Consider the following 24,424-nt stretch of genomic DNA (forward strand, 5'->3'; position numbering starts at 1 on the left):
TTTTCCTGGTCAGTCTTTTGAAGGGGCAATAAATAAACTAGACACAGCTAAACTGTTTTGCATATCTCTGTGGAAGAACGGAGAACAATTTATACTTTAGAGTTCCAGAAACATAACTGTACAGAACAAACAGCTTATATACAACTAAGTGTGCAATTTTAGATGCCTGGGCATTTTAATAATGCAATATATCCTCTTTGACAAGAAGCCACTTCTACTCTTGACCAAATCCCTCTGTTTCTTCAATTGCGAAGAGCAGCTTCTCTTTCAGCTGTTCATAGCTTTTATATGGAGGCAGATCCAAACGATTAAAACTGAACAAAACAGAAGAGGGGGTGGGGGAAAAGGAGGAAAAAGAAAAGTTTTATAAATTTGTTTAAATCCCATTTAGAATATTTTGTGTAATTACACTTTTGCTTTTAAGAATATTGCAAAACTAAATGGTTACAGACAGAAGTTTTACATACTCTGATCTATGGGTCAGAACACAGGAATTGGGAATCAGGAGTTTGGCTCTCACTGACTGTGTAATATTGGGCAAGTCACTTACACACTCTGCTTTACTAGGGATTATTCATTTTAAGTGCTTTTGGATACTTGATGGAAATCCCGTACAGATGCAATGATAATATTTCCCCCAAAATTATCTTGACCTTTATAAAGTGTATGTGGTTCAAGTGCATACAACTCCAGTTTGGTTAATGGAAGTTTCTTTGAGTATATTCAGAGCACAGTATACACTCATGTGAACCATTCTTCCTGAAAGGGGTGATTTATTTAGTCACACAGGAGGGTTCTTTGAAAGCTAAACTATACACATACTTTTAGTTTTACAATAAAGCTATCTGGAAGCTACTTTTATTCAATCTTTTTGCCATGTCTGAAGTTAAACTGTTAACTAATCTTCATGTCACCCTAATGTTCTTTCAATGGAGAAACTACAATCTGATCAAATACTTCCTATTTCATATAGCGTAACATATAGAAAAACTCATAAGAAAATATGTATAATTACAGCCATATGCCCATTTCTATTGTACAGTAGAAATGTACATAACTCTTGTGCAGACTATGTGAAGGATTCTCACATTTTTTGGTTAGAGAAGGTTCACTAAAAAATGGATAAGAGAATGATTTTAAGATAATCAAGTCTGAAAAGTAAAATGGATGAGTCTAAGGGCAGGTCTACACTACCTGCCTGAATCGGTGAGTAGAAATCAATCTCTCGGGGATCGAATTATCGCGTCTCGTCGGGACGCGACAATTGATCCCCGAATCGACGCTTCTACTCCACCAGCGGAGGTAGGAGTAAGCACCGTCGACCGGGGAGCCGCGGAGGTCGATTTGCCGCCGTCCTCACAGCGGGGTAAGTCGGCTCCGATACGATAAGTAACCCAAATTAGCTTACTATTCGCGTAGCTGAATTTGCGTATCTTAAATCGACCCCCCCCCCCCGTAGTGAGGACGTAGCCCGAGGCCTAGTCTACACTGAAAATCCCAAGTGCCATAGCTATGCCAACCTAGCCCCTGGTGTAGATGCAGCTAAATCAACAGGAGAATGCTTCTGTTGGCCTAGCTACCATTGCTCAGGGAGGTGATGTTCCTATTGTAACTGATAAAACCCTTCTTTTGCTGTAGGCTGCGTCTACACTATGGGGTTATGATGGCATAGCTACAGCACTGTGATAATACCCCTATTGTCTTCATAGTGTAGACATGGCCTTACTCTTCCAGCCTTCCTTGAACCTTTAGAGAAGAAAAAGGGACGACTATAGAGGAACTCTAATAGATCAATTTAAAACATCTGTTATGAAAAGCTGATGTCTTCTTCATTTGATATATCTGTTAATAATTCTGGCATGAGTGGGAAAACCGCGTATTTTCCTCATCTATTCCATATAGTTGCACCTGGAAACATTTCTTCTCCTGAAATTCTCACCTCTGACCATTAGAGACTGTTGCTAGCAATGCTAAGACTGCTTCTTCTGCTATACTACAGGGACCCTGTTGGCTACCACAGGCAGGGAGGAAACATCTTCAACTTCCACAAAGACCCATTCAAAGAAATAACACCACGCAGGGAAAAATAATAGGATGGGGGAGCCTCGCAACAAGTGACAGAAAAAGCTGTATATGCTCCCACCAAGATGCCAGAAGAAGAAACAGTCCTACTGGCTGCCCACAATCACTCTCTCCACCACAGAAGTATAACAGGTACAGGGAGCCTGGGTTCACATGGGGTAGGGCAGTGGGGACTGAAGAGAGCCATTTGGATAGGAATTCAGATTCTAGGATGCTATTTGAAGTTCTGAATGTTTGTGGGGGTTCCAATCACTTTATAAGGGTCTTGGTGGCATTTTGCACACATATTTTCAGAAAGTTACACTGTCATGAAATATCACGACAACTGACTCCAATGCTAACTTAGCTGTGTAGCAGAAACAATGACTTCCTTTTGAAGCAAAAATAGTGTGTGCGTGTGTGTGCGCGCATGCGTGCGTGTGAGAGAGTGAGTAAAATAAGGGGCTTTATCTTACAACTCTAAAGTATCTGAAACTATCCAAAATAAAAACAATATAAAAATACAGATAGAATACAAAACTGAAATTAAAAACAAGGGAAAATAGAGACATTTTCAGTAGTGGGAAAGTCACTAGCCCAGCCATTCTAAATCAAGCAACAGATGGGAGTCAGGGACAAAAATTGTAGGTTGAGGCAAGTAACCCAAATTAGCTTACAATTGAATCAACTGTTACTGTATAAAACAGGTGCAAGACAGATGGTCTTAAACTACATTAATGAAGAAGAACAACAAATACAAAGTTAGCTTACATTTATTCACTGTTTCAATATTAAAACTTACCAAGTATGACTTCTCGGTAACCAGGTTTCCTTGCCAACTTTTTCAATGCAGAATTTCTGAGGACCGTTACTTCCTGAATCAAAACACATGAGATTAAATTAAATGTTGTTTTTAAACCAGTAATAGTGTAGTATATTTATTAATGTATGCTAATGCTAGATGAAATGTAGGATTAAGAAATGAGCAAAAGATTTCCACTTGTTCAGAATAAACATAATATGTATAGATTGCAATAGTATACTTCAGGGGCATTATACTTACCCATGAGCTCAGCAAAACCTCCCAGTGGTAACCGACAAGTACCAGTGACAAATTGCAGCAGTCGCATGCGAACCTCATTGTCTGTGTCTTTTACAAACTAGGCAACAGAAATTCAGAATTACTTTAAAACAAAATTGAATATTACTATGCTAATACGGCTAGAGAAAAATAATACAAAACATGTAGGAACAAGATACTTGGAAAGCTGTGATTCCATACAGGGCCGGCTCTAGGCACCAGCAAAACAAGCTGGTGCTTGGGGTGGCACATTTTTAGGGGCGGCATGGCCGGCGCCAGAATGCCGCCCCGGCCGCCCTAGCTCACCTCTGCTGCTGCCACGGCGCGCGAAACAGCTGATTCGCGCACCGCTGCTCCCCCTCCCTCCCAGGCTCTCAAACCTGGGAGGGAGGGGGAGACTCCGAGCGGCTGCGGCGCACGCGCCGCTTCTCCCCCTCCCTCCTAGGCTTGAGAGCCTGGGGGGAGGAGGCAGGGCTGGGGATTTGGGGAAGGGGCGGAGTTGAGGCGGGGGTGGGGTAAGAAAAAACGGGGGGGAAGGGGGGCAAAATTGTTTTTGCTTGGGGCGGCAAAAATCCTAGAGCCGGCCCTGATTCCATAACAAACCTGAAGAAAATAATATAGTGAATTATATATGATCTTGCACAGTGATATGGTGGCAAACATAAAGGCACTGATTTTGGATTGCAGGCACAAAGGTATCACATCACTACTATGCACTGAAGGCTGGCAACACCTGGGAGTAGACAGGCTAATACATTAGATCAATTTATACCACGTTTTAAAAAAATCTCAAAGGATTTGAGTACAGTAACTGGACTCTTAGAGATGTTTGTCCCTGTGGGTGCTCCACTTCAGGTGCATATACGCCCTGTGCGCTTTTGATCGGGGGCTTTTGGTAGCAGTGCCTGTTTGATCCGCTTATATGCCCTAGCTATCCTGATGCCCTGCATATAGTACAGTGTTGGGCAAACCACCCTCAACAGTTCCTTCTCTATCACCAAATCAAGACTCCAAAATGGAAGGGAAGAAAGGTGGGCACTGGAACACAACAGGGACAAACATCTTGAAGAATTGCAGTTACTGTACAAGATAAGTAACCTCTCCTACTTCAAAGTCTGATCTAAAACTGTTTGCAGAACTGCAGTCCCACCAAGGCAGTGTCTGCCCTAGAGCTGTGTACACTAAGGCACAGTGTTTTGAGAAGGTGTGGACTGAAGCCCATGTGGCAGCTTTGCATATTTCCATAATAGGTAAATTCTTCAGCAGGGTGATGGAAACAGACTGAGATCTGACAGATTGGGTTATCATCAGGGCCGGCTCCAGCATTTCTGCCGCCCCAAGCAAAAAAAAAAAAAAAAGCCGCGATCGCGATCGGCAGCGGCAATTGGAAAAAAAAAAAAAAGCCGCAATCCGTGGCAGCAGTTCAGCAGCAGGTCCTTTGCTCCTAGAGGGAGTGAGGGACCTGCCGCCCCCGAATTGCCGCAGGTGCCGCCCCTCTCCCTTGGCCACCCCAAGCACCTGCTTGTTAAGCTGGTGCCTGGAGCCAGCCCTGGTTATCATCCTAGCAGGGGGTTGAATATTAGCAGCCTTATATCGGGAATGGATACAACTGGAAACCCATTTGGAGAGTCTTTGGGTAGAAATTCTGTCTGTGAAAAAGAACAAAAAGCCTGATGGGCCCTAAAGGGTTTACCCCTTTCCAAACAAAAAGCCAATGCCCTCTTAAAGTCTAAGATGTGAAGGGCAACTTCCTCCCTAGTCAGATGAAGTTAAGGGTGAAAAACTGGCCCAAGTTACATGAAAATCCAAGTTCACCTTGGGTAAAAACATGGGTGACACAGCCAGAGAGATCTTCTCTTTAAAGAAAACAGGAAGGGGGGATTGGTCATTGAAGTACCTAGCTCACCATTTCACCTAGCAGAGGTGATAGCCACTAAAATGCAGTCTTCATAGACAAGTAGAAGGGAACACTTTGCTAGTGGCTCAAAGGGAGGCTTCATCAGAAAGCTGAAGACCAAATTAAAGTCCCACACAGGAGTGGGTTCTCTGACATGGAAAAAGTTAGCTAATCCTTTGATGAATCTGGAAGTGGTGGGGTGAGCCACCCTTCAGCAGGGGAATGGAAATCTGTGATAGCTGCTAAATGAACATCTATGGAACTCAGAGAGAGAGAGAGACCTGAATTCTTTAAACCCAACAGAGAATCTAAAACATCCAAAACGGAAAAATTGACAGGACAGTGCTGTTGGATATACCAATGTTGGAATCGCTTCCATTTCTATGGGTAGGTTTCTGTAGTTGATGCTTTTCTGCTATTCAACAAAACCTCTTGTGAGCCTCTCACACAGGAGATCTCTACCGCAGAGAGACATCTAGAAAACAAGGCTTGGGCTGCAGTGTGAAGCTCAGATGAAGAATGTATCCTGAATTTTGAGTTAGCAGATCAGGAATAGTTGGCAGCTGCAGTGCTGGACAAGATGGCAGGAAAATCAGATAGGGGAACCAAATTTGCATTGGCCCAGGTCAGTGCAATTACGATGACCATGGCTCTATTCTGCTGGATTTTGTTTAGGACTCTGAGGCGCAGCAATGTCAGAAGATAGGAGTAGAGGACATGAGTAAGGCTACGTTTTAGTCACGAGTATTTTTAGTAAAAGTCATGTACAGTAAACAAAAATTCATGGCCTGTGACCTGTCCATAACTTGTACTGTATACCTCTGACTAAATCTTATGGGGAAGGGGGCAGCCCGGGGGTGTCGGGGGTGCTCGGGGGGGCAGTAAGGGGAGGGCAGGGCTGGCAGGCTTCCTACTTGGCGACATCCCCATCCCTTAGCTCCTAGGCAGAGGCGTGGCCAGGCAGCTCTGCACAGTGCCTCTGTCCTGAGCACTAGCTCCGCAGCTCCCATTGGACATGCGGGTACAGCCTGTCGACACCTTTAAGGAAACAGCTAATCACAGGTTTAGCAAAGACCAAGCGGCCCTCTGCGCCTGGGTGGAAGGCAGAGATGATGGCCAAGTGAACCCTTATTGACGACATGGACAGCCCCTGCTGCTTGAGATGGAAAAGCTAGTCCAGTATAAGTGGTACACATGCGAGCATCGGGGACGAACGGTGCTGCGTCGACCAGATTGAAAATCTCTTCCACTTGGCAAGGTAGGTGGCCCTCAGGGAAGGTTTCCTGCTTCCAAGGAGGACTTGTCTACCCGAGTCCGAGCAGGAGAGCTACATCAGTTTCAGCCATGGAGCTTCCACACCGTGAGGTGTAGCAACCTGAGGTTCAGGTTTTAGAGACAGCTGTGATCCTGCATTAATAAGTCTAGGAAGAGCAGCAAGATGACTGGAGCTTCCATGGACATTTCCAGGAGTAACGTGTACCAGTGCTGGTGGGGCCAGGCTGGAGCTATCAATAGACCGAGGCTTCCTCCCTCCGTACCTTAAGGAGCATCTTGTGAACAAGAGGGATAGGTGGATACACGTAAAGGAGATGGCCTTCCCCTGGGAGGAGGAACACATTCGCAATGGAGCCAGGGCTGTGATTCAGGAAAGAGCAAAACTGCTGGCATTTCCTGTTTCATCGCGTGGCGAACAGGTCTATCTGGGGAAAGCCCCACTGATGGAAGATTGAGTTTGCAACATCCAGGCAAAGGGACCACTCGTGGACGTGGAACAACCTGCTGAGATAGTACCCCAGGGAGGTACGACACTTGCAGATGTATCGAGTGCTCCACATAGAAGTCCCATAGCATGAGAGCTTCCTGGCACAGGGGAGAGGAGTGTGCACTCCAGTTTGTTGATATAAAACATCGCAGTGGTGTTGTCTGTCATAACCGATACACATCTCCCTGTCAAGTGTGCCCGAAAAGTCTGTCATGCTAGACATACCGCTCTCAGCTCTCTGACATTCACATGGAGAGCGAGTTCTGCCTGAGACCAGAGGCCTTGTGGCCTGAGGTCTCCCAAATGTGCTCTCCAGCCCAAAGCTGACAGGTCTGTCACTAGCGAAAGAGAAAGCTGAGGGCTGGTGAAGGGGACACCTTCACATACTACTGTGGGTCGAGCCACCATAGGAGGGAGTCGAGTACTGAGCAAGTCAGGGTTACAATCCTATCCAAGCTGTCTCGGACTGGCCGATACACTAATGCTAGCCACGACTGAAGAGGACGAAGCCTGAGTCTGGCATGTTGTACTACATAGGTACAATCAGCCATGTGTCCTAGAAGTTTCAGGCAATTCCTTGCTGTAGTGGTGGGGAACTGCCTCAGACCTTGTATGATGTCGCGAAGAGACTGAAACCTTGCTCCCGGGAGGTATGCCCTGGCTTGTGTGGAGTCCAGAACTGCCCCTATAAACTCTATCCTCTGAACATCGTTGATTTTCCCTCGTTCAGAAGGTGACCCAGTTTGTCAAACGTCGCTCTTGTCGCTTATGAAGTAGACTTGTGCCTCCACTTGAGACCTGGAGCGGCCCTTGAGGAGCCAGTCTTTGAAGTATGAGAACACCTGTATCTGCCGTCTTTGCAGGAATGCAGCCATGACTGCCACGCACTTGGTGAACACTCAAGGTGCTGCCGACAGGCCAAATGGGAGGACTGTGAACTGGTACTGGGTGTTCACCACAAACCTGAGGTATTTTCTGTGGGACAGAATTATTGTTATGTGAAAGTATGCATCCTTCAAGTCGAGGGCGGCATACCAGTCTCCTGGATCCAATGAAGGGATGATGGAGGCCAAAGAGACCATGCGGTACTTGAGTTTCTTCACGAACCTGTTGAGTTCTTGCAGATCTAGGATGAGCCTAAGCCCGCCCTTGGCTTTCCGTATTAGGAAATACCAGGAATAGAAGCCCTTGCCCTTCTGCTCCTTAGGAACCTCTTCCACTGCCCCTAGCAATAGGAGCGAGAGCACCTCCTGTATAAGGAGTTGCTCGTGAGAAGGGTCCCTGAAGACAGACGGACGGGGGGGAGGAGGGGGAGGTGGAAGGGCGGGAGGGCACAGAATTGGATGGAGTATCTCCTCTCTACTGTGCACAGCACCCAGCGCTCTGAAGTGATACGGAACCATGCACGATGGAAAGGGGATAGTCGGGACGAAAAGGGGGTGTAGATCCAGTTCTTGTCCTGGTGCGCCGTCCTCGACCACACCTTCAAAAGGCTGGTTTGGGGCTGGAAGGTGGTTTGGGCTGGCCAGAGCCCTGTCCCGAGGATGGGCAGGGCCTTTTTCTGCTGCTCCTATTCCTCCTCCGAGGAGCATCCTGTTGGTTCTGCAGTTGGTAGAACTGCGAGGGAGGCTGCGGCCAGAAGTGCCTGCGCTGAGTCGTGGGAGTATGGAGGCCCAAGGACTTGAGGGTGGCCCTCGAGTCCTTTAAACTGTGGAGTCTTATCTGTTTTCTCTGAAAAGAGGGCCGAACCTTCAAAGGGGAGGTCCTGAATGGTCTGTTGGACCTCATAGGGGAGACCCAAGACCTGCAACCAGGAACTCCTCCTCATTGCCACCCCTGTGGCTATTGCGCAGGAGGCAGCATCTGCCCCGTCCAACGCCGCCTGTAGGGAAGCTCGTGCAATTAGTTTCCCTTCCTCCATCAGTGCAGAGAATTCCACATGGGAGTCCTGCGGCAGCAACTTGGCAAACTTGGCAGATGCACTGCAGACGTTATACGAGTATCTGCTCATGATGGCCTGCTGGTTTGATATGCGGAGCTGCAACCATCCTCCAGTGGAGTAGACCTTCCTCCCAAATAGGTCTAGTTGTTTAGCATCCCTATTTTTAGGGGAGGGCCCCTGGTAGCTCTGGCACTCACACTGATTAGCTGCATCAACCACCAGGGAATCGGGGGGGAGGGGGTATATAAGGCTTCATATCCTTTTGAGGGAACAAAGTACCGCCTTTCATTTCTCTTGGCTGTAAGGGGCAAAGAGGCCGGGGTCTGCCACAAGGTCTTTGTGGTCTCAGCGATGGTCTTAATTAATGGCAGAGCAATGTGGGCGGGCCCGGAGGGGGCGAGGATATCTACCATGGGGTCGGAGTCCTCTACCACCTCCTCTGCCGGGATCCCCAGATTCTGGACCACCCGCTGCAGCAGCTGCTGTAGGACCCTGTTGTTTTCCCAAGGCCAGGGCCGTCAATGTCCCTGCCACAATCTCATCTGGGGAGGACGAGGAGGAAAGTCCTGGCAACAGGCCCTGCTCACTCCCAATGGTGCTCAGGGGGTCATGTGGCACCGGGTATTGCTGCTCTGCCACGTCAGCAGCATGCGGTGTTGGGGCCGCCGGAATCGAGATCATTGGTGCCGAGGTCGCCGACGTTGGTGCCGGCACTGCAGGAGAACAGTGGGGCATCAGTGCCCCCAATACTGGTGGTACCAATGATGCCTGTGAAGGTATGAAGGAAGCTGATATTACCGATGTGGATTTGGACCTTGACCCCTGGTTCTGTCCCTGGCTCTGATGATATGCCGAGGGTGTCCAGAAGGGCCACTAAGGTGGGGGCTGCCACTGGGGTGGCCACGGCACCGGATGGGGTGGCGGTCACGCCAGGACCTAGACTTTCTGTTCTTGGTCCTATTTCAAGTGGTAGGATTCCGCTTCCAACTCCGAGGTCTCAGAAAAGGACGACCACTGAGGAGAGGTGCTCCGTGGTGCCGGCAAGTGGTGTGGGAACTGGTGCGGCTCCCCTACGTGGGTGGACCGTGCCGGGGAAAGGTGTGCTGGTGATAGAGATCGGTGCACCATCATCGCTGGCTTGCCCCTTGATGGGATCGGGGGCCAGGCAGTCACCGGTGACTTGTTCCTCCTCTGTGGGAAGGACGGCGCCGTGAGATGCATAAGGTCCTGAGCCGCCTCGAACGCCTCCAGCATAGAGGGGAGCTAGAGCTCTCCGCCATATCAGTCCGGAGACCGGTGAGGGTTCAGACTCAACTGGACCGCCAATGGGGCAGGAGTCGACGAGACCCTGGGAGGCGGAGGGGCTGAGGTCACGTGGCCCGGTTCAGGGCTCCCTGCCGCAGGCTCCTTGGGCTTGGAAGGGGGAGAGCGACCCCTCTCTGGCCTTTTCTTTTTCTGGGGCACTGGGGATTGAGACCGGTGTCTCACAGAAGATTGTCTATGGGCAATTGTCCTTTCTCAGCACCGGCTCATACATTGTTGGTGACGGCGCACCGATGAGGAGGTGCTGGGCGTGGGTTCTGCCGACACCGGGTTGGATTGTGGTTGGAGTGTAGCCTCTGTGAGAAGTATCTTGAGCCTTTGCTCCCAGTCTTAAGGTCCTAGGGCAAAACCTTATGCAAATTCTGCACCTCTCCTTCTGGTGGCTCTCCCCGAGACACCGCAGACAGGAAGAGTGTGGGTCGCTCTTAGGCATAAATTTTCCACAGTCCTCGCAGAGTTTGAACCCTGTGGACCAGGGCATATCCCAGTGCTGGGGGAGCACTGGTTGTGTGTGTATGTGGGGGGGGGGGGGGGTAAGACCCCTTAAAGGAAACTTATGACCTAACTACTAGTACTAAACTAACACTAGTAAACTACTGAGAATTAAATATAAATACTGCCCAAATGCACTTGCAAAGCGAGAGCAACAGGTTGTTCCAGCTAGCCATCACCGGCGGTAAGAAGTAACTGAGGGGGTGGCAGGTCAGCAGGGCTCGATATTTAGCGCCATGAAGGCGCAACTCCAGGGGGTGCCCAGACCGACCCAACAGATGCTGCTACGGGAAAAGTTTTCTGGCTGCCGTGCGCGCACACATCTGATTGACATGAACAAGCACTCGAAGAAGAAGCTCCTTTATATGCAGGTGTGTAGATATTGAGGGAGATGATAGTAACCCTCAAATCCTTGAGAGAATGCAAGGATTACAGGTAGTTTCGAAGACCTTGAGGCACCCAAGGAAGTTCCTCAATGGTACTTTGGACCTTCCCTGGGATTTGCAAGGATTGCAGCAAAGAGATGAGATGCATGACAGTTGCTGTAGAAACAGAACAAGCTGATATGTTGGCCATGTCTAGGCCTTGTTTAGAGAAGCCTATAACAAAGTACCGGCTAATAAATATCTTTTCCACAATGATCGTCTGAAATTGCTCTCTATGTTTTTGAGGCAGATGGTCAATAAAAGAGTTAAACTTGCTGTAGTTTTTGTGATTGTAGTTTGCAATCAGGGCTTGACAGATAGTGATTGTAAATTGCAATGATGCAAAAGAATAGCTCTTACGACCAAAAAGATTTAGGCATTTTTGGTCTTTATCACGCAGGGCTGCTTTAGAATAGCATTGTCTACTATGCTCATTCACAGCATCAACAACTAAAACATGAACAGAAATTCAGAACCCTTATTTACTCTTTTATATGCTAGAGTTATGGTGGCCATAGGGTTTGCCACATTGCTTCAGCACGTTCAAGGAAAGCTTCATTTAGGGGTAAGGCTACCCATCACAAGATGTCAGTATGGAGAATGTCCAAAAGTTTATATGAGTGCCATGAACCTCCTCTAAGGGGATTTGGAAGGAGTCAGCAATCCTCTTCATAAGCTCCTGGAACTCCAGAAAATCATCCACATGGACTGGGGGAGAGGGAAAACAACAGCACTTCATCAGGTGAGGAGGATAAGATGTTAGTTTTGTGGTGTAGCTTTCTCATCCACCCTTTTCTCATGTTCCTCAAAAGATTTCTCCTGCAGTGAAAACTGATGCAGCAGGATAGGAACAGAAGGTGAGTTCTGCCTCTAGCGCTCCCCACAGGTGTAGCTAGTACTCTGGCTATAAAAATTGTTACAGATAAATGGCCCATGGGTCCCAATATGGCCAATGGGGAGGGGGGCATAAGGAAAAGGAGGGGGCATCCAGAGTTGATCACACCAAGAGGAATGAGGAATGACAGGAGTCTACCTGTGCCTTGGAGCTTCCCTCTCAGAAAGAGTCAGGAGAGGTAATTCTGGGCAGGTAACTGAGCAAGCTTCTAACAAAAATCTGAGAGTCTGAGGAATTATTTTCCTCATAGTACAAGGGAGGAGCAGACAAGGGTGGTGTTGAGGGAGGCTGCCTATCTCTATTAGTGGGTACTGGGGAGCCAGGCAGTAATGGAGAATTGTGCAGTACCAGTGACAGATGAGGCTCCAGTACCCAGAGTCTTTCCGTAACCTGTTAGTAGAAGGGACTCTGGTTCATCTGGAGAATCTAGACTCCCACAGTATTGAATGAATCTGTACAGAAACCTGTCAAGGCACTGCAGTGAGAGGAGGTGATACTGAAGATGGCCTTGGCTTTGATAGCACTGATTCATCAGATTGTGACGTCAACTTGGGAGATGCAGGACCTGCAGTCAGTACTGACCTCTGATGCAGAATCCTTACGATTCTTAGCACCAATAGCGTGACTGGGTGGTACCAAGGCTGGTTTCAGGACCGAGTGATGCTAGTACCACAGGACTCAAATTCCTGAAGCCTTAGCTGAGGGGTCCTCGGTACTGGCAGAGCTTAGAGTCTCTTTCTGGGACAGGAGCTCTCCAAAACAGCACGTCACTGTGGTGACCTAGGTTTCTTGGCACTGACTTCTTAAAAGGATCTGGAGCTCCTCTTTCTGCAAGTCTTGGTGCCACCCTCCAGGATTATCTCATACGACTATCTGGGGGGGGGGGGGGAGGGCTGGCTGCAGAGGTCAATGGGGCACTGTGCTCATTGGAAGACTGCTGTGCAGACGAGGGGTGTATCAGGGCCTGAGTGTGACGCAGGTTGACCCTGAAGATCCTAAGATTAATCTCCCTGTTTTTTCTGGACCTATTCTTAAACCCTGAACAAATTTTACACTTTGATGGCACATGGGTATCCCCTAAGTAGTGGATACAGTGAGAATGACCATTGCTAACTGGGACAGAATCCCAGCCAGTGAGGCAATGTTTAGATCCAGGGGATCTAGGCATAACTTGAGGATAAAATCTTTCAAAAAAGGAAAGGCCCCTGGGAGATCATGGGGAGGGAAACAATGAGTCGCTCAAAGAAGTCCCCTCAAAAACATTACTATAACTAGTAAAAATTAAAAAGGGGACTAATACCTAAACAACAACGTAAAACCTTGAAGCTATTCCCTAAAGAAAAAAAAAAAAACTAACTATGAAGTAGCCAGCGCAAGACATTTTAAGGATCCAGGGACTAGAGCGTGGGTCTGCTGAGCCTGGGACAGCTGATGTTCCCACAGTGCCACCGCAGCACGTACAGAGCCACAGCCAGGGAGCACACTGTGGATAGTAGCCACCCAGAGTGAAAGCACCTTGTGGTCCTCTGATTGGCTAAGCGCTGTATTTAACCTTGGAGGGTGCCCCAGGAAGTTGTCTGGACAACAGGACAGACTTTGGACCTTCTCCAACTCCAGACCTCACTTCATCTCCTGATCTCTGGCCTCTGATCCCTGCCCAACTCTGCTCCTGCCTCCCGATTCCATCCTAGTACGGTACTACCTCTGATCTAGTCTCTGACCACATCCTGACTTTGACCCTGACTCGCGCTCATTGAACCTGGCTCCAGCAATTCCTCTGATCCCTGCTCACTGACTACCATTCTGATGTGTAGACCCCAGCCCAGCTATGACTGCTAGGCCAGGCTGCTGATGCTCCAGCTTCCTTACAGATGCTCCATCTCAAACCCAAGGTGGTTGAGAAGGAAATGAAGATGATTTGTTCAACACTGCTCTATATACCTTTGGTTCAGTGTACAAGGATAGCGAGGATGCATGTGTGCATCAAACGGGCAATGCTACAAAAAGTATCTGATCAAAGGTGCATTTGAAGTGGAGCACGCATAGGACATTACATGCCTAGGGCATGTCCCTCAGAATATTTTTTCTATTTTGATTAAGTGTGGTAATAATCTTTTAAATTCCAATCAAGGCAGAATAGTTATAGTTTTTAAAGGCTGCACCTTTATCCTAATGACTCAGCACCCTGTCACTCAAATCCCCACCAACATAGGTTAAGTAGGACCTAACAAAGACCAATTAACTGAGTAGAGCTACAGCTGAGGGGCTAATCTGAGGAGGAACCAACACTAGCAGCTCGGAGCATTTTTTGCCTCAAGTTATGCAGGCAGATTCAAATTTGTCCCACCAGAACTATTCTGGCTTTGTCAGACATTTCAAATTCTTCATTTTTTCACCATATTTAGGTAAGTTTAAAAACTAACTAAAATGCAACAACATGCCATCTGAATGAGTCTTCTAGAGTTAGCTGCCGGAAGTATGATACAATGAGACTATATACAACTAAATAACATTTTGTTCCTTACTTGAAAAGAGTTCTATGAAGGAGACACCCATATCTGAGATGAATGGGCTGCTCCACTTTGATTCATGTAGCATCACCATCAACCAATAACTTAGACTCTAGTTGTTCAGCTTTCTCCTCAGCAGGCCCTACCTCTTCTCATAAGTCATTTTTTCTTATAATTCTACAATATTTTAATGTAATCAGAAACAGAATAACCAAAAACCTGAAAACAGGATGGGTCTACAGATTAGGGTAGCCCTTCATAAAACTATTTTATTTTCTGCAGAGGACTCCCCCAATCTGAAGTGAGTGGAATACAGAATGAAAGAACAAGGTCAAATTGTTTTGGACAACTACACTTAGGAAGTAGTCTTCCAAGTAACACTGAAATCTACATGATAATGTCTAGTAAAGGTGTGAAGTAACTGCCAAGTAACTGGTGTTACCTGTTCTGTAACTCCCTTTGAACCAAGGAACTCTGCATACCCTTGTGGAAAAGAACTTAATTTCCAAGGGACAGGGAAGAAACTCAAGTGACTCATGTGCACATCCACTTAGCTAAGACTGAAAAGCCTAATGACCTTTTTTAGAATCCTGAAGCAAAATGAACAAAGGACCTGAATTCTTCTAACCTATGTCAGAACCTCCCAGAACTTCTGACCACATCTACAGAAAGGCAGACCTTTTCCTTTTCTAACAAATTGGGACAGAAAGAGGAAAAGTGAATGGTCTGATTCTTGTGGATGACATTTATCTTCGGTAAAAAGATGGCAGCCAATACTGAGGGTAATTCTCATTATAGAAGGTAAAAGATAAATTAGATGAAAAGGCACCAAATTCCTCCACTCTGAGTCAAAGTAATGGAGGAAAACTTAATACAAAGCCAATAAAGAGTAAGTGAATGAATGGGCTCACAAGGGGACATACAGAGTTTATGAAGAACTATGTTGTAGTTACAAACAGGATCTCTTATTAAAACCCTTCCTAAGGCCCAGTTTGGACTCCTACCACCATAGCAATATGACTTGTGTTTAGAGGTTACTTGGGATCCCAATAGCAAAAGTGGAATCACAGAAGTGTGAAGGGCTTTGTGACCTAGGGTACAAGTTGGATGAAAGAGGCCTTTACTTTCAGAAGCTGAACGAACTGTTTTGTTTGGCTTGTGGAAGTTGGGTTAGCTTATGTGGATATGTTAGAGTATTTCGGAGATCTGTTCTCATGGGCACACACCATCTGAAGGTTTTTGAGCAGATCTTCCAAATGGACTGTTCATAAATTTGCCCATATCAGAGTTCAATACAGATCCCAGATGACAGAGCAGCTCTACACAGCCCCTACTGCCACTGTAGCTTTCTGCTATTAAAAACCCTTTACCAGTCAATCTTCCAAGTATAACAGGATGGAAATCATTCAGCAAGAGTAGAATCACTTTCACCAAAATAAGGGGAATTAAATGCCATGGGGGCCCCTTTCAGAGATCAGTGTGAATAACAGAAACACCCAATCAGCTGGTGCAGCAGAGATAATGAAATCTGCATTCGTCAAGTCAACAAAGATGTAATAGATGTTCTCCATCTGCAATAGCTGTTCATGACAAAGTTCAAAATGTGCAATTTGATGAGATATTTAGCATGAGATATATGCTCCTTGTTCTTTTCCATACAGCAGAAAGTATATCCCTAAAAGACTCTCCTTGTCTGGGACTAATCTCATTGTTTTGATGTGTAGGTGTCAGGATTGCCTGTTTCAGGACATCTTGCATTTGAAGTTTGGAGGGAAACGGAGATGATTCAAAATCTCTTGTCTGAAAAGTAGTAAATTTCTGGTAGCACCCTGAAGATATGCCAGAGTGAGTCATTTGTAACACTAATTCACAGAAGATGAAAATTAGGTAGTCTATTATCTGGGGAGGTTCAGACTTGCACTTCTAGTGTCACAACCTCTCTTTTCCTGACAGCTTTGGCTTGTTACTTAGAGGCCTGGTCCTTCAAGATGTTCAAATTTGTTAACAGAAGCATGTTTTGTTAAAAAATATATAGGAGAATCAGTCAGTCAACAAGCTGGACTACAAGGGAATATAGGGAACAGGTGATGAAAACAAAGACATCCTAAATAAACTAAATGATTTCTCTGCATCAGTCTTCACTCCACTTTTTTGGGGGGAGGGGGATAATAAAAATAAGGTACTATCAGAGACTGAGGTGTCAAAAAGAGGAAGATGGATACATTAAATAGCGAACACACCAGGACTGAATGGCATTCCTTCAAAAATTCAAAAGGAACTTAATTAAATAGCTGAACTAATACAAATACATAGCCTCATTAAAATTGGCTTCTTATTCTAGAAGATTGGAATGTAGCATATCTTTTTTTTTTAAATATGCAAATGGCGATCTTGAGAAATATACAGCAGATAACCTTATTTCAGTTCCTAACAAGACAAAAAACACCTAGATATACATGACATAACAAGTATAAGCCAATGCAGCTTCTGTAAAGGAAAGTCATCTACTAAAATTTTTTGACAATAGCAGATTAAAGGAGAACATATATAACATTTATTTGGACTTTCAAAGAGCCTTTGAAATGATCTTCACAAGGGGCTATTAAAGAAACTAAGTAAACATGGAATTAGTGGGAAACTACTATCATGGACCAGAAACTGACCAAGAGACAGAAAGTGAAAGTGGGAATAAAATGGTTAATTATCAACATAGTAGTAGATTAACACTGGGGATGCCCAGGATCCAGACTGGGACTAATGTTTTATACATTTATTAATGATCTAATGAACAGTGAAGTGGCAATATTTGCAGATTAAATAAAATTATATAGGTCACTGAAGACTAATCATAGAGGAGAAGAATTCTAGAGAGACAAAGCTAGGTGGACTTTGCAACATGACAGCATATGAAACTCTATCATGATAAATGCAAAATAATGCATATTGGAACTACTTGTATACATTGCTGAGTTCTAAATTAACTAACTAGTCAGAAAAAAGTCACGGGCATTACTGACAGCTCAGTGAAAATCTCTGCTAAGTGCACAGTGATGATCAATAGAGCCCTGCGCAGATACAAAATTTATATCCGCGGAAATAAATTGGTATATGCAGAGCTGCAGGCTCTACCGGGAACCGCAGTGGTGAAAGCAACCCCAAGGAGCCAGCACCCCATGCCAGTAGTTCCTCCAGCCCCGCCCACTGGGGCAAGCACCAGGCTCACTGGCAGCTGTCCCTGGTCACGCTAATGCAGTGGGCAATGCTGTAGGCAGTACATCTAACACTTTATTTCCCCTGACTACCTTTTTTAAGAGAATCATTTATTAATTTAGTTAATTAGTAACAACAATTTATTTTCTTAAATAATTTCTATAGCTTTCTTCTGCTTGGATCCAAAAGGATACTACTGTCCCACTGCTGCTAGGCAAAGGTATAGCGGGGCAATATGAAGCAAGACTCCAAGATTCATGGTGTTCCTTTATAAGTTTATATTTATAGTCTTGTGCATGACTTAAGGAAGGGTGATTTTGGTGTCTGTCTGATCCCAATATTTCTGTCAGCAAATTTCATTCATGTCCCTGATGGACAGGAAAGAATGCCTTGTTCTTCCTTGGCTTTGAAGAGCCATGTCTTTGGAGACTTTTTCTTTTTGTTGTCAGAAGAGTCTGGTACTGAAGGGTGCTAGAGTGCTTAATAGAAAACTGCCTAACTTGAAGCAGAAAGAGGGACCCTCTTTCAGCAAGGCATTCTCCCACCTTAGCATTGCTGAGAAGCCTCACTCTCCCTTCAAGGTCCCGCTCTTTTTCAGAGTTCAAAAGTTCCACTACTTCTTAAAAGAGCTTGGAATGAGGGCTCTTCTAGATCAGCTGCCTAGTGGGATGACTTTTGGTGGTTTGATGAGCTACCCAAGAGCTGTGTTGAGATCATAAAGAGAATGCATATGTTGGAGACCACCAGCAGTGAAAAATAATCATAGAAGTGTAGGACTGGAAGGGATCTCAGTAGTCCAGTCCCCTGCACTCAACGCAGGACTAAGTAATAACTAGACCTTGCCTGAGAGGTGTTTGTCTAACCCATTTTTTAAAAAAAACCCAAAGACGGAGATTCCACAACCTCCCTAGACAATTTGTTCCAGTGCTTAACTACCCAAACAATTAGAAAATGTTTCTTAATGTCTGACCTAAACTTCCCTTGCTTCAATTTAAGCCCATTGCTTCTTGTCCTATCCTTAGAGGTTAAGGAGAACATTTTTTCACCCTCCTCCCTGTAATAACCTTTTACATACTTGAAAGCTTATGTCCTCCCTCAGTCTTCTCTTCTCCAGACCGAACAAATGTTTTCTAGATCTTTAATCATTTTTGTTCCTCTCCTCTGGACTTTCTCCAATTTTTCTACACCTTTCCTGAAATTTGGTGCCCAAAACTGGACACAGTACTCCAGGTGAGGTCTTATCGAAGTCCAGGAGAGTGGAAGAATTATTTCTTGTGTCTTGCTTACAACACACTTGGTGATACATCCTAGAATGATATTCACTTTTTTTGCAATAGTGTTACACTGTTGACTCATTTAAGCTTGTGATCCACTATAACCCTTTCCGCAATACTCTGTCCTACACAGTGATTTCCCATTTTGTATGTGTGTAAATGATTGTTCCTTCCTAAGTGGAGTATTTTGCATTTGTCCTTATTGAATTTCATCCTATTTACTTCAAACCATTTCTCCAGTTTGTCCAGATCATTTTGAATTTTAACCCAACTCAAAAAGCACTTGATATTGTCTGCAAACTTTATAAGTGTACTCTCTATGCCATTATCTAAATCATTTACAAAGATATTGAACAGAACCAGAACTGATCCCTGCAGGACCCCAATCGATATGCCTTCCAGCTTAACTGTGAACCACTAATAACTACTCTCTGGGAACCATTTTCCAACCAGTAAGGCACCCACCTAGCTCATTCTAGGCTTTATTTCCCTAGTTTGTTTATGAGAAGGTCATGCGAGATAGTACCAAAGCCTTATTAAAAAGTCAAGATATACCACATCTACTGCTTCCCCCCTATCCACAAGGCTTGTTACCCTGTCAAAGAAAGCTATTAGGTTGGTTTGACAGTATTTGTTCCTGACAAATTGATGTTAATGGTAATTATTACTTTATTATCTTCTAGATGTTTGCAAATTGATTGCTTGATTATTTGCTCCATTTGCTTTCGAGGTACTGCAGTTAAGCTGACTGGTTTGTAATTCCTTGAGTTGTCCTTACTCCCCTTTTTTATAGATTGGCACTATATTTTCCCTCTTCCGTGAATCTCTCTCCTCTTCCATGAGTTTTCGAAAATAATCATTCGAAGACAGGAAGAGTGTGTGTAATGCTAATGGCAGTTGTGGGACAGCGTGGCCAGAAGCCAGTGGTATTCATCTTCACATGCTCAGGTCAGCAGCCTTGCCCACAAGAGTCCAGCTAGAGTACAAAGAAGGGTCCCCCTGCATCCTTTACGTGCATGTGACTTTGGAGGTTGGACTCCACCCTCAGCACTGCTTCCTACATCAGCTGATCATCCTCCTTGGTGACACAGTGAGGACTGCAAATTTGATGGTTGCCTGCTCTCCCAACTGTGAAGATGATCCTGCTGCAGAAGGCATTATGCCTACTTTGCAGCTAAGACACAGTCTTCATCTCCTGGGTTCCTTTGCATGAATTACCATCCTGAGCAAAGCCTGGGAGCTTCTGAGTCTAGCAAATGATCCCAGAGCCTCTTCTCTGATGGGTGAGAAGGTAAAACGCAGAGGCTGAGAATTTGAATTGTTAATGGGTGTACCTCCTGAGTCACAGGACCATGATCACAGGGCCATTAATTCCAAATTAGGAAAGCCATGAACAGAATGTGTTTTACATAATACTTTTATCATACTCTTTTATCTACAAATGTTCAATAAAATAATGAGCTTACTATTTGGTTTTGTTTTTCCTTCATTCCCTATTCTTCTATTTCACTTTTCTTCCTTTCCTTCTGTATTTTAATCTAACCTTCCTTGTCTTTAGTGTTATACCTCAATTTTTACCTCATCTTCACCCTCTTTTCCAGACATTTTTACTTTTCTAATCTTGCTTTTTATTTCCGCCCCCATCAACTTTCCCTTCAGAATTGCCTCTCCTTTTACCCTAACTTATTTTTTCACTGACCATTTTTTCCTCTTGTTAAACAGCTTTACCCCCATTACTGAAATATAGCCCCCGTACTCCCCTTCTCTAACATTAGCCTGTAGAGTCCAGGCCAACAGTTCTCTCCCCTCAGGGTCAAAAGACAGAAGATTCCTTACCTGTCTTGCCAAGGGGGAACTCAATACATCTTCCCCCATTCTTATTGGCTCTATGAAGGTTTCTACTATGAAAACACTGAACATCTGTAGTGCTGAAGGCCACATATTAACTAAACGTAGTTTATAGACCATCCCAGATTGGGCTACTTGTCAAAGTCCAAATCATAATGGTGAAAATTCTCCACTCTGCCTGCATGAAGCTCAACTGCAGTCAAGAGGTGGGTTGCAATGATGCAGTTGCACCTACATAATCTTTAGCCACCAATCTCTGACACAAGTTAGATCTCCACAGGAGAAGCTTTCTCTGACACTACTGGCATACGGTCCCTTAGGATTGTCACAACAGTGAAGGATCAGGTGTAGTGGAGCTTCACTCCACCATGCCCCTTCCCCCTCTCCCATGTCCACAGAATGCCCCAACATGCTTCCTATCACCTATTATGACCAGAGAAGGAAAGATGGGGTACAGCTGGTGTAGAAGATGGTGGAAGCGCTTCCACCACCTTTTCTCCCAATGGAAAGTTCCCCGGCAGAAGGAGAATTCTCTGCTGGCCATCTCTGGTCACTTTAAGGCTTACATGATACAAAGTGGCCTTAGTAGACTGGAGACTCCAAGCCAAGAAGCCTTTATGACTTAGGAGGGGGATAAAGTAAAAGTATCTTTTTTCTTGTGCGAGTCAGATGGCACAGGTATTACTTTAATTTTGACTTTCTTAGAGACATGTGCAACTGAAAGATATCAGTGCTCTGTAAATGTTGAAACACTATTCAGCTATTTCACCATTTTCTAGGAATCTTTCAATAATTAGTTTCTTGTAAATTGACAAATTTGTAGCAGATGAATCACTGGCCCTTGGATCACTCTAAATATTTCAAATCAGTCTTAAAGGATTGGGGATGTCTGACTTTTCCTGCTGGCTTAATATAACATTCTCCAGCAGATCACTAAGCCAACATGATATATAACACAATAGAAAATGTACTGGCTGTGACTGCTGTTTTTAATCTTCTGGGTGAATTCTGGGTAAATTTTTGGAGAGTATAGGATATTTCTCTTTTCTTCACATTCTAAGACAGGCACAAACCTGAACATAACTTTACAGCATTAACAAATGTTAATATTTTTCAACAGTTACCACAATCTAAAAAGAAACCACAGTTTATCCTATTCTTAACATAGGAAGTAACTGTCAGATACACTGGTCTGTTAAATGCAGACATTTAATGAAGACTACTGTTAACTAATCCTAAAAATACAAGCTCTTCAGTTTTTACTACAGTGTAACAATAAAACCTAAAAAGTAAAATATAATACACAAAATAAGAACAAACTATTAAACCCAAAAAGCTATGTGGATAACTCCCCAAACAATTTATAAAAGTAACTAGTAGTCCCTCTTTCGATACTGGGAGATGGTGGGGAGGGGGAGGAAATGAAAACTGGAAGCCTGGACACAGCTTATGTTCCTTCATCCCAGCCATATAACTACTATCTAAAGTAGAGAATCAGACAGAAATTACTAGAGGTTTAAAAAAAAAAAAACCTCTCATGCACATACCAGAAGTAAAATACACCTCTACCCCAATATAACGCGGTCCTCGGGAGCCAAAAAATCTCACCGCCTTATAGGTGAGACCGCGTTATATCCGGTTCGGTCCGGTCCGGCATGCCGGCAAGAGCCGGTACGCCGTGCCAGACTGGACCGGCTTCCCCGGCGGTGATTTAAAGGGCCCGGTGATCCAGCTGCTGTGGGGAGCCCCGGGCCCTTTAAATCACCGCTGGAGCTCCGGCAGCGGGGCTCGGGCGGTGATTTAAAGGGCCCGGGGCTCCACACGAATTCGGATATAATGCGGTAAAGCAGCGGGGCTCGGGTGGCACTTTAAAAGACCTGGGGCTCCCCGCTGCTTTACCGCGTTATATCCGAATTTGTGTTATATCGGGTCGCGTTCTATAGGGATAGAGGTGTAGTCTAAAATGGAGATTATTACAGTAGAATAGCATACCAAGAAAGTCTCTGAAAATATTTATTCCTTTTCTAACAATAATAAAAAAGGTCAGAGTTTTGAACAGGTTTGAACAAGAATATAGGTGTTTCCATGGCTTTTGGCTAAAAGAGAACAGGAAAATAAAATTTTATGAGCATCATACCTGCCAGAACCATACGATCTGCTTGCTAGTTCTTGTATAATGACGATAAACGGTGTTCCTTTGCCAATCTGCTAAATCAACCTCTTGCATGCCACAGAGCATAACCTGGAAAATAAACAACCATCATATCATTATAGATGCACTGTACTGACTTTTAATGATTATGTACTCTAGATGAAAGACATCTGCACAATGAAGAAGAGACAAAAGGCTTGGTCTGAACACAAAACCAAGACCTCCTGCATTCTTATCCAACTCTTCTCTACCCTTTACTTACCTCATCGGGTACCATAAGGCTTTATTAGTTCTTGTTTGTTAAATGCTCTGAAGAGTACACTCACTGGGGGCCCAATCCTGTAAGGTGTTCAGCACATAATACTATCACTAAATTCAACGGAAGTGTATGGTGCTCAGGTATGTTAGCAACAAGGTGGTCAGGGAAAGTGTGGGACTCTTACTGAATGGGGGAGGCAACCTAGTGACAGATGATGTGGAAAAAGCTGAAGTACTCAATGCTTTTTTTGCCTCAGTCTTGACAGACAAGGTCAGCTCCCAGACTGCTGCACTGGGCAGCACAGTATGGGGAGGAGGTGAGCAGCACTCAGTGGTGAAATGACAGGTTAAGGACTATTTAGAAAAGCTGGACACGCACAAGTCCATGGGGACAGATCTAATGCATCTGAGGGTGCTGAGGGAGTTGGCTGATGTGATTGCAGAGCCATTGGCCATTATCTTTGAAAACTTATGATGATCGGGGGAGGTCCCGGACGATGGGAAAAAGGCAAATATAGTGCCCATCTTTAAAAATGGGAAGAAGGAGAATCCGGGGAACTACAGATCAGTCAGCCTCACCTCAGTCCCTGGAAAAATCATGGAGCAGGTCCTCAAGGAATCTATATTGAAGCACTTGGAGGAGAGGAAGGTGATCAGGAACAGTCAACATGGATTCACCAACAGCAAGTCATGCCTGACCAACCTGATTACCTTCTAATAAGATAACTGGCTCTGTGGGTATGGGGAAAGCGGTGGACGTGATATATCTTGACTTTAGCAAAGCTGTCGATACAGTCTCCCACAGTGTTCTTGCCAGCAAGTTAAAAAAGTATGGATTGGCTGAATGGACTATAAAGTGGATAGAAAGCTGGCTAGATCATCAGGCTCAATGGGTAGTGAACAATGGCTCCATGTCTAGATGGCAGCCAGCATCAAGCGGAGTGCCCCAGGGGTCTGTTCTGGGGCCGGTTTTGTTCAACATCTTCATTAAGGATCTGAATGATGGGATGGATTTTACCCTCAGCAAGTTCTCAGATGACGCTAAGCTGGGGGGAGAGGTAGATACGCTGGAGGATAGGGATAGGATCCAGAGGGACCTAGACAAATCGGAGGATTGGGCCAAAAGAAATCTGATGAGGTTCAACAAGGATAAGTGCAGAGTCCTGAATTTAGGACGGAAGAATCCCATGCACTGCTACAGGCTGGGGACCGACCGGCTAAGCGGCAGCTCTGCAGAAGAGGACCTGGGGATTACAGTGGATGAGAAGCTGGATATGAATCAACAGTGTGCCCT

General features: G+C 45.1%; 1 protein-coding gene across 2 annotated transcripts in view; it reads right to left on the reverse strand.

The window, feature by feature from the left end:
* Positions 1-214: 214 nt before the first annotated feature.
* WWP1 (WW domain containing E3 ubiquitin protein ligase 1) overlaps positions 215-24,424 on the reverse strand; it is a 115,890-nt gene continuing 91,680 nt past the window's right edge. For both annotated transcript variants that reach the window (XM_065399876.1, XM_065399877.1), the window contains exons 20-23: positions 22,858-22,962; positions 3,125-3,221; positions 2,864-2,936; positions 215-314 (exon numbers count right to left, since the gene is read on the reverse strand). In XM_065399876.1, coding sequence (XP_065255948.1) covers positions 215-314; positions 2,864-2,936; positions 3,125-3,221; positions 22,858-22,962 — 375 coding nt within the window. The remainder of the gene's footprint in view (positions 315-2,863; positions 2,937-3,124; positions 3,222-22,857; positions 22,963-24,424) is intronic.

Source organism: Emys orbicularis, chromosome 2 (assembly GCF_028017835.1).
Source record: "Emys orbicularis isolate rEmyOrb1 chromosome 2, rEmyOrb1.hap1, whole genome shotgun sequence".
Taxonomy (NCBI): Eukaryota; Metazoa; Chordata; order Testudines; family Emydidae; genus Emys; species Emys orbicularis.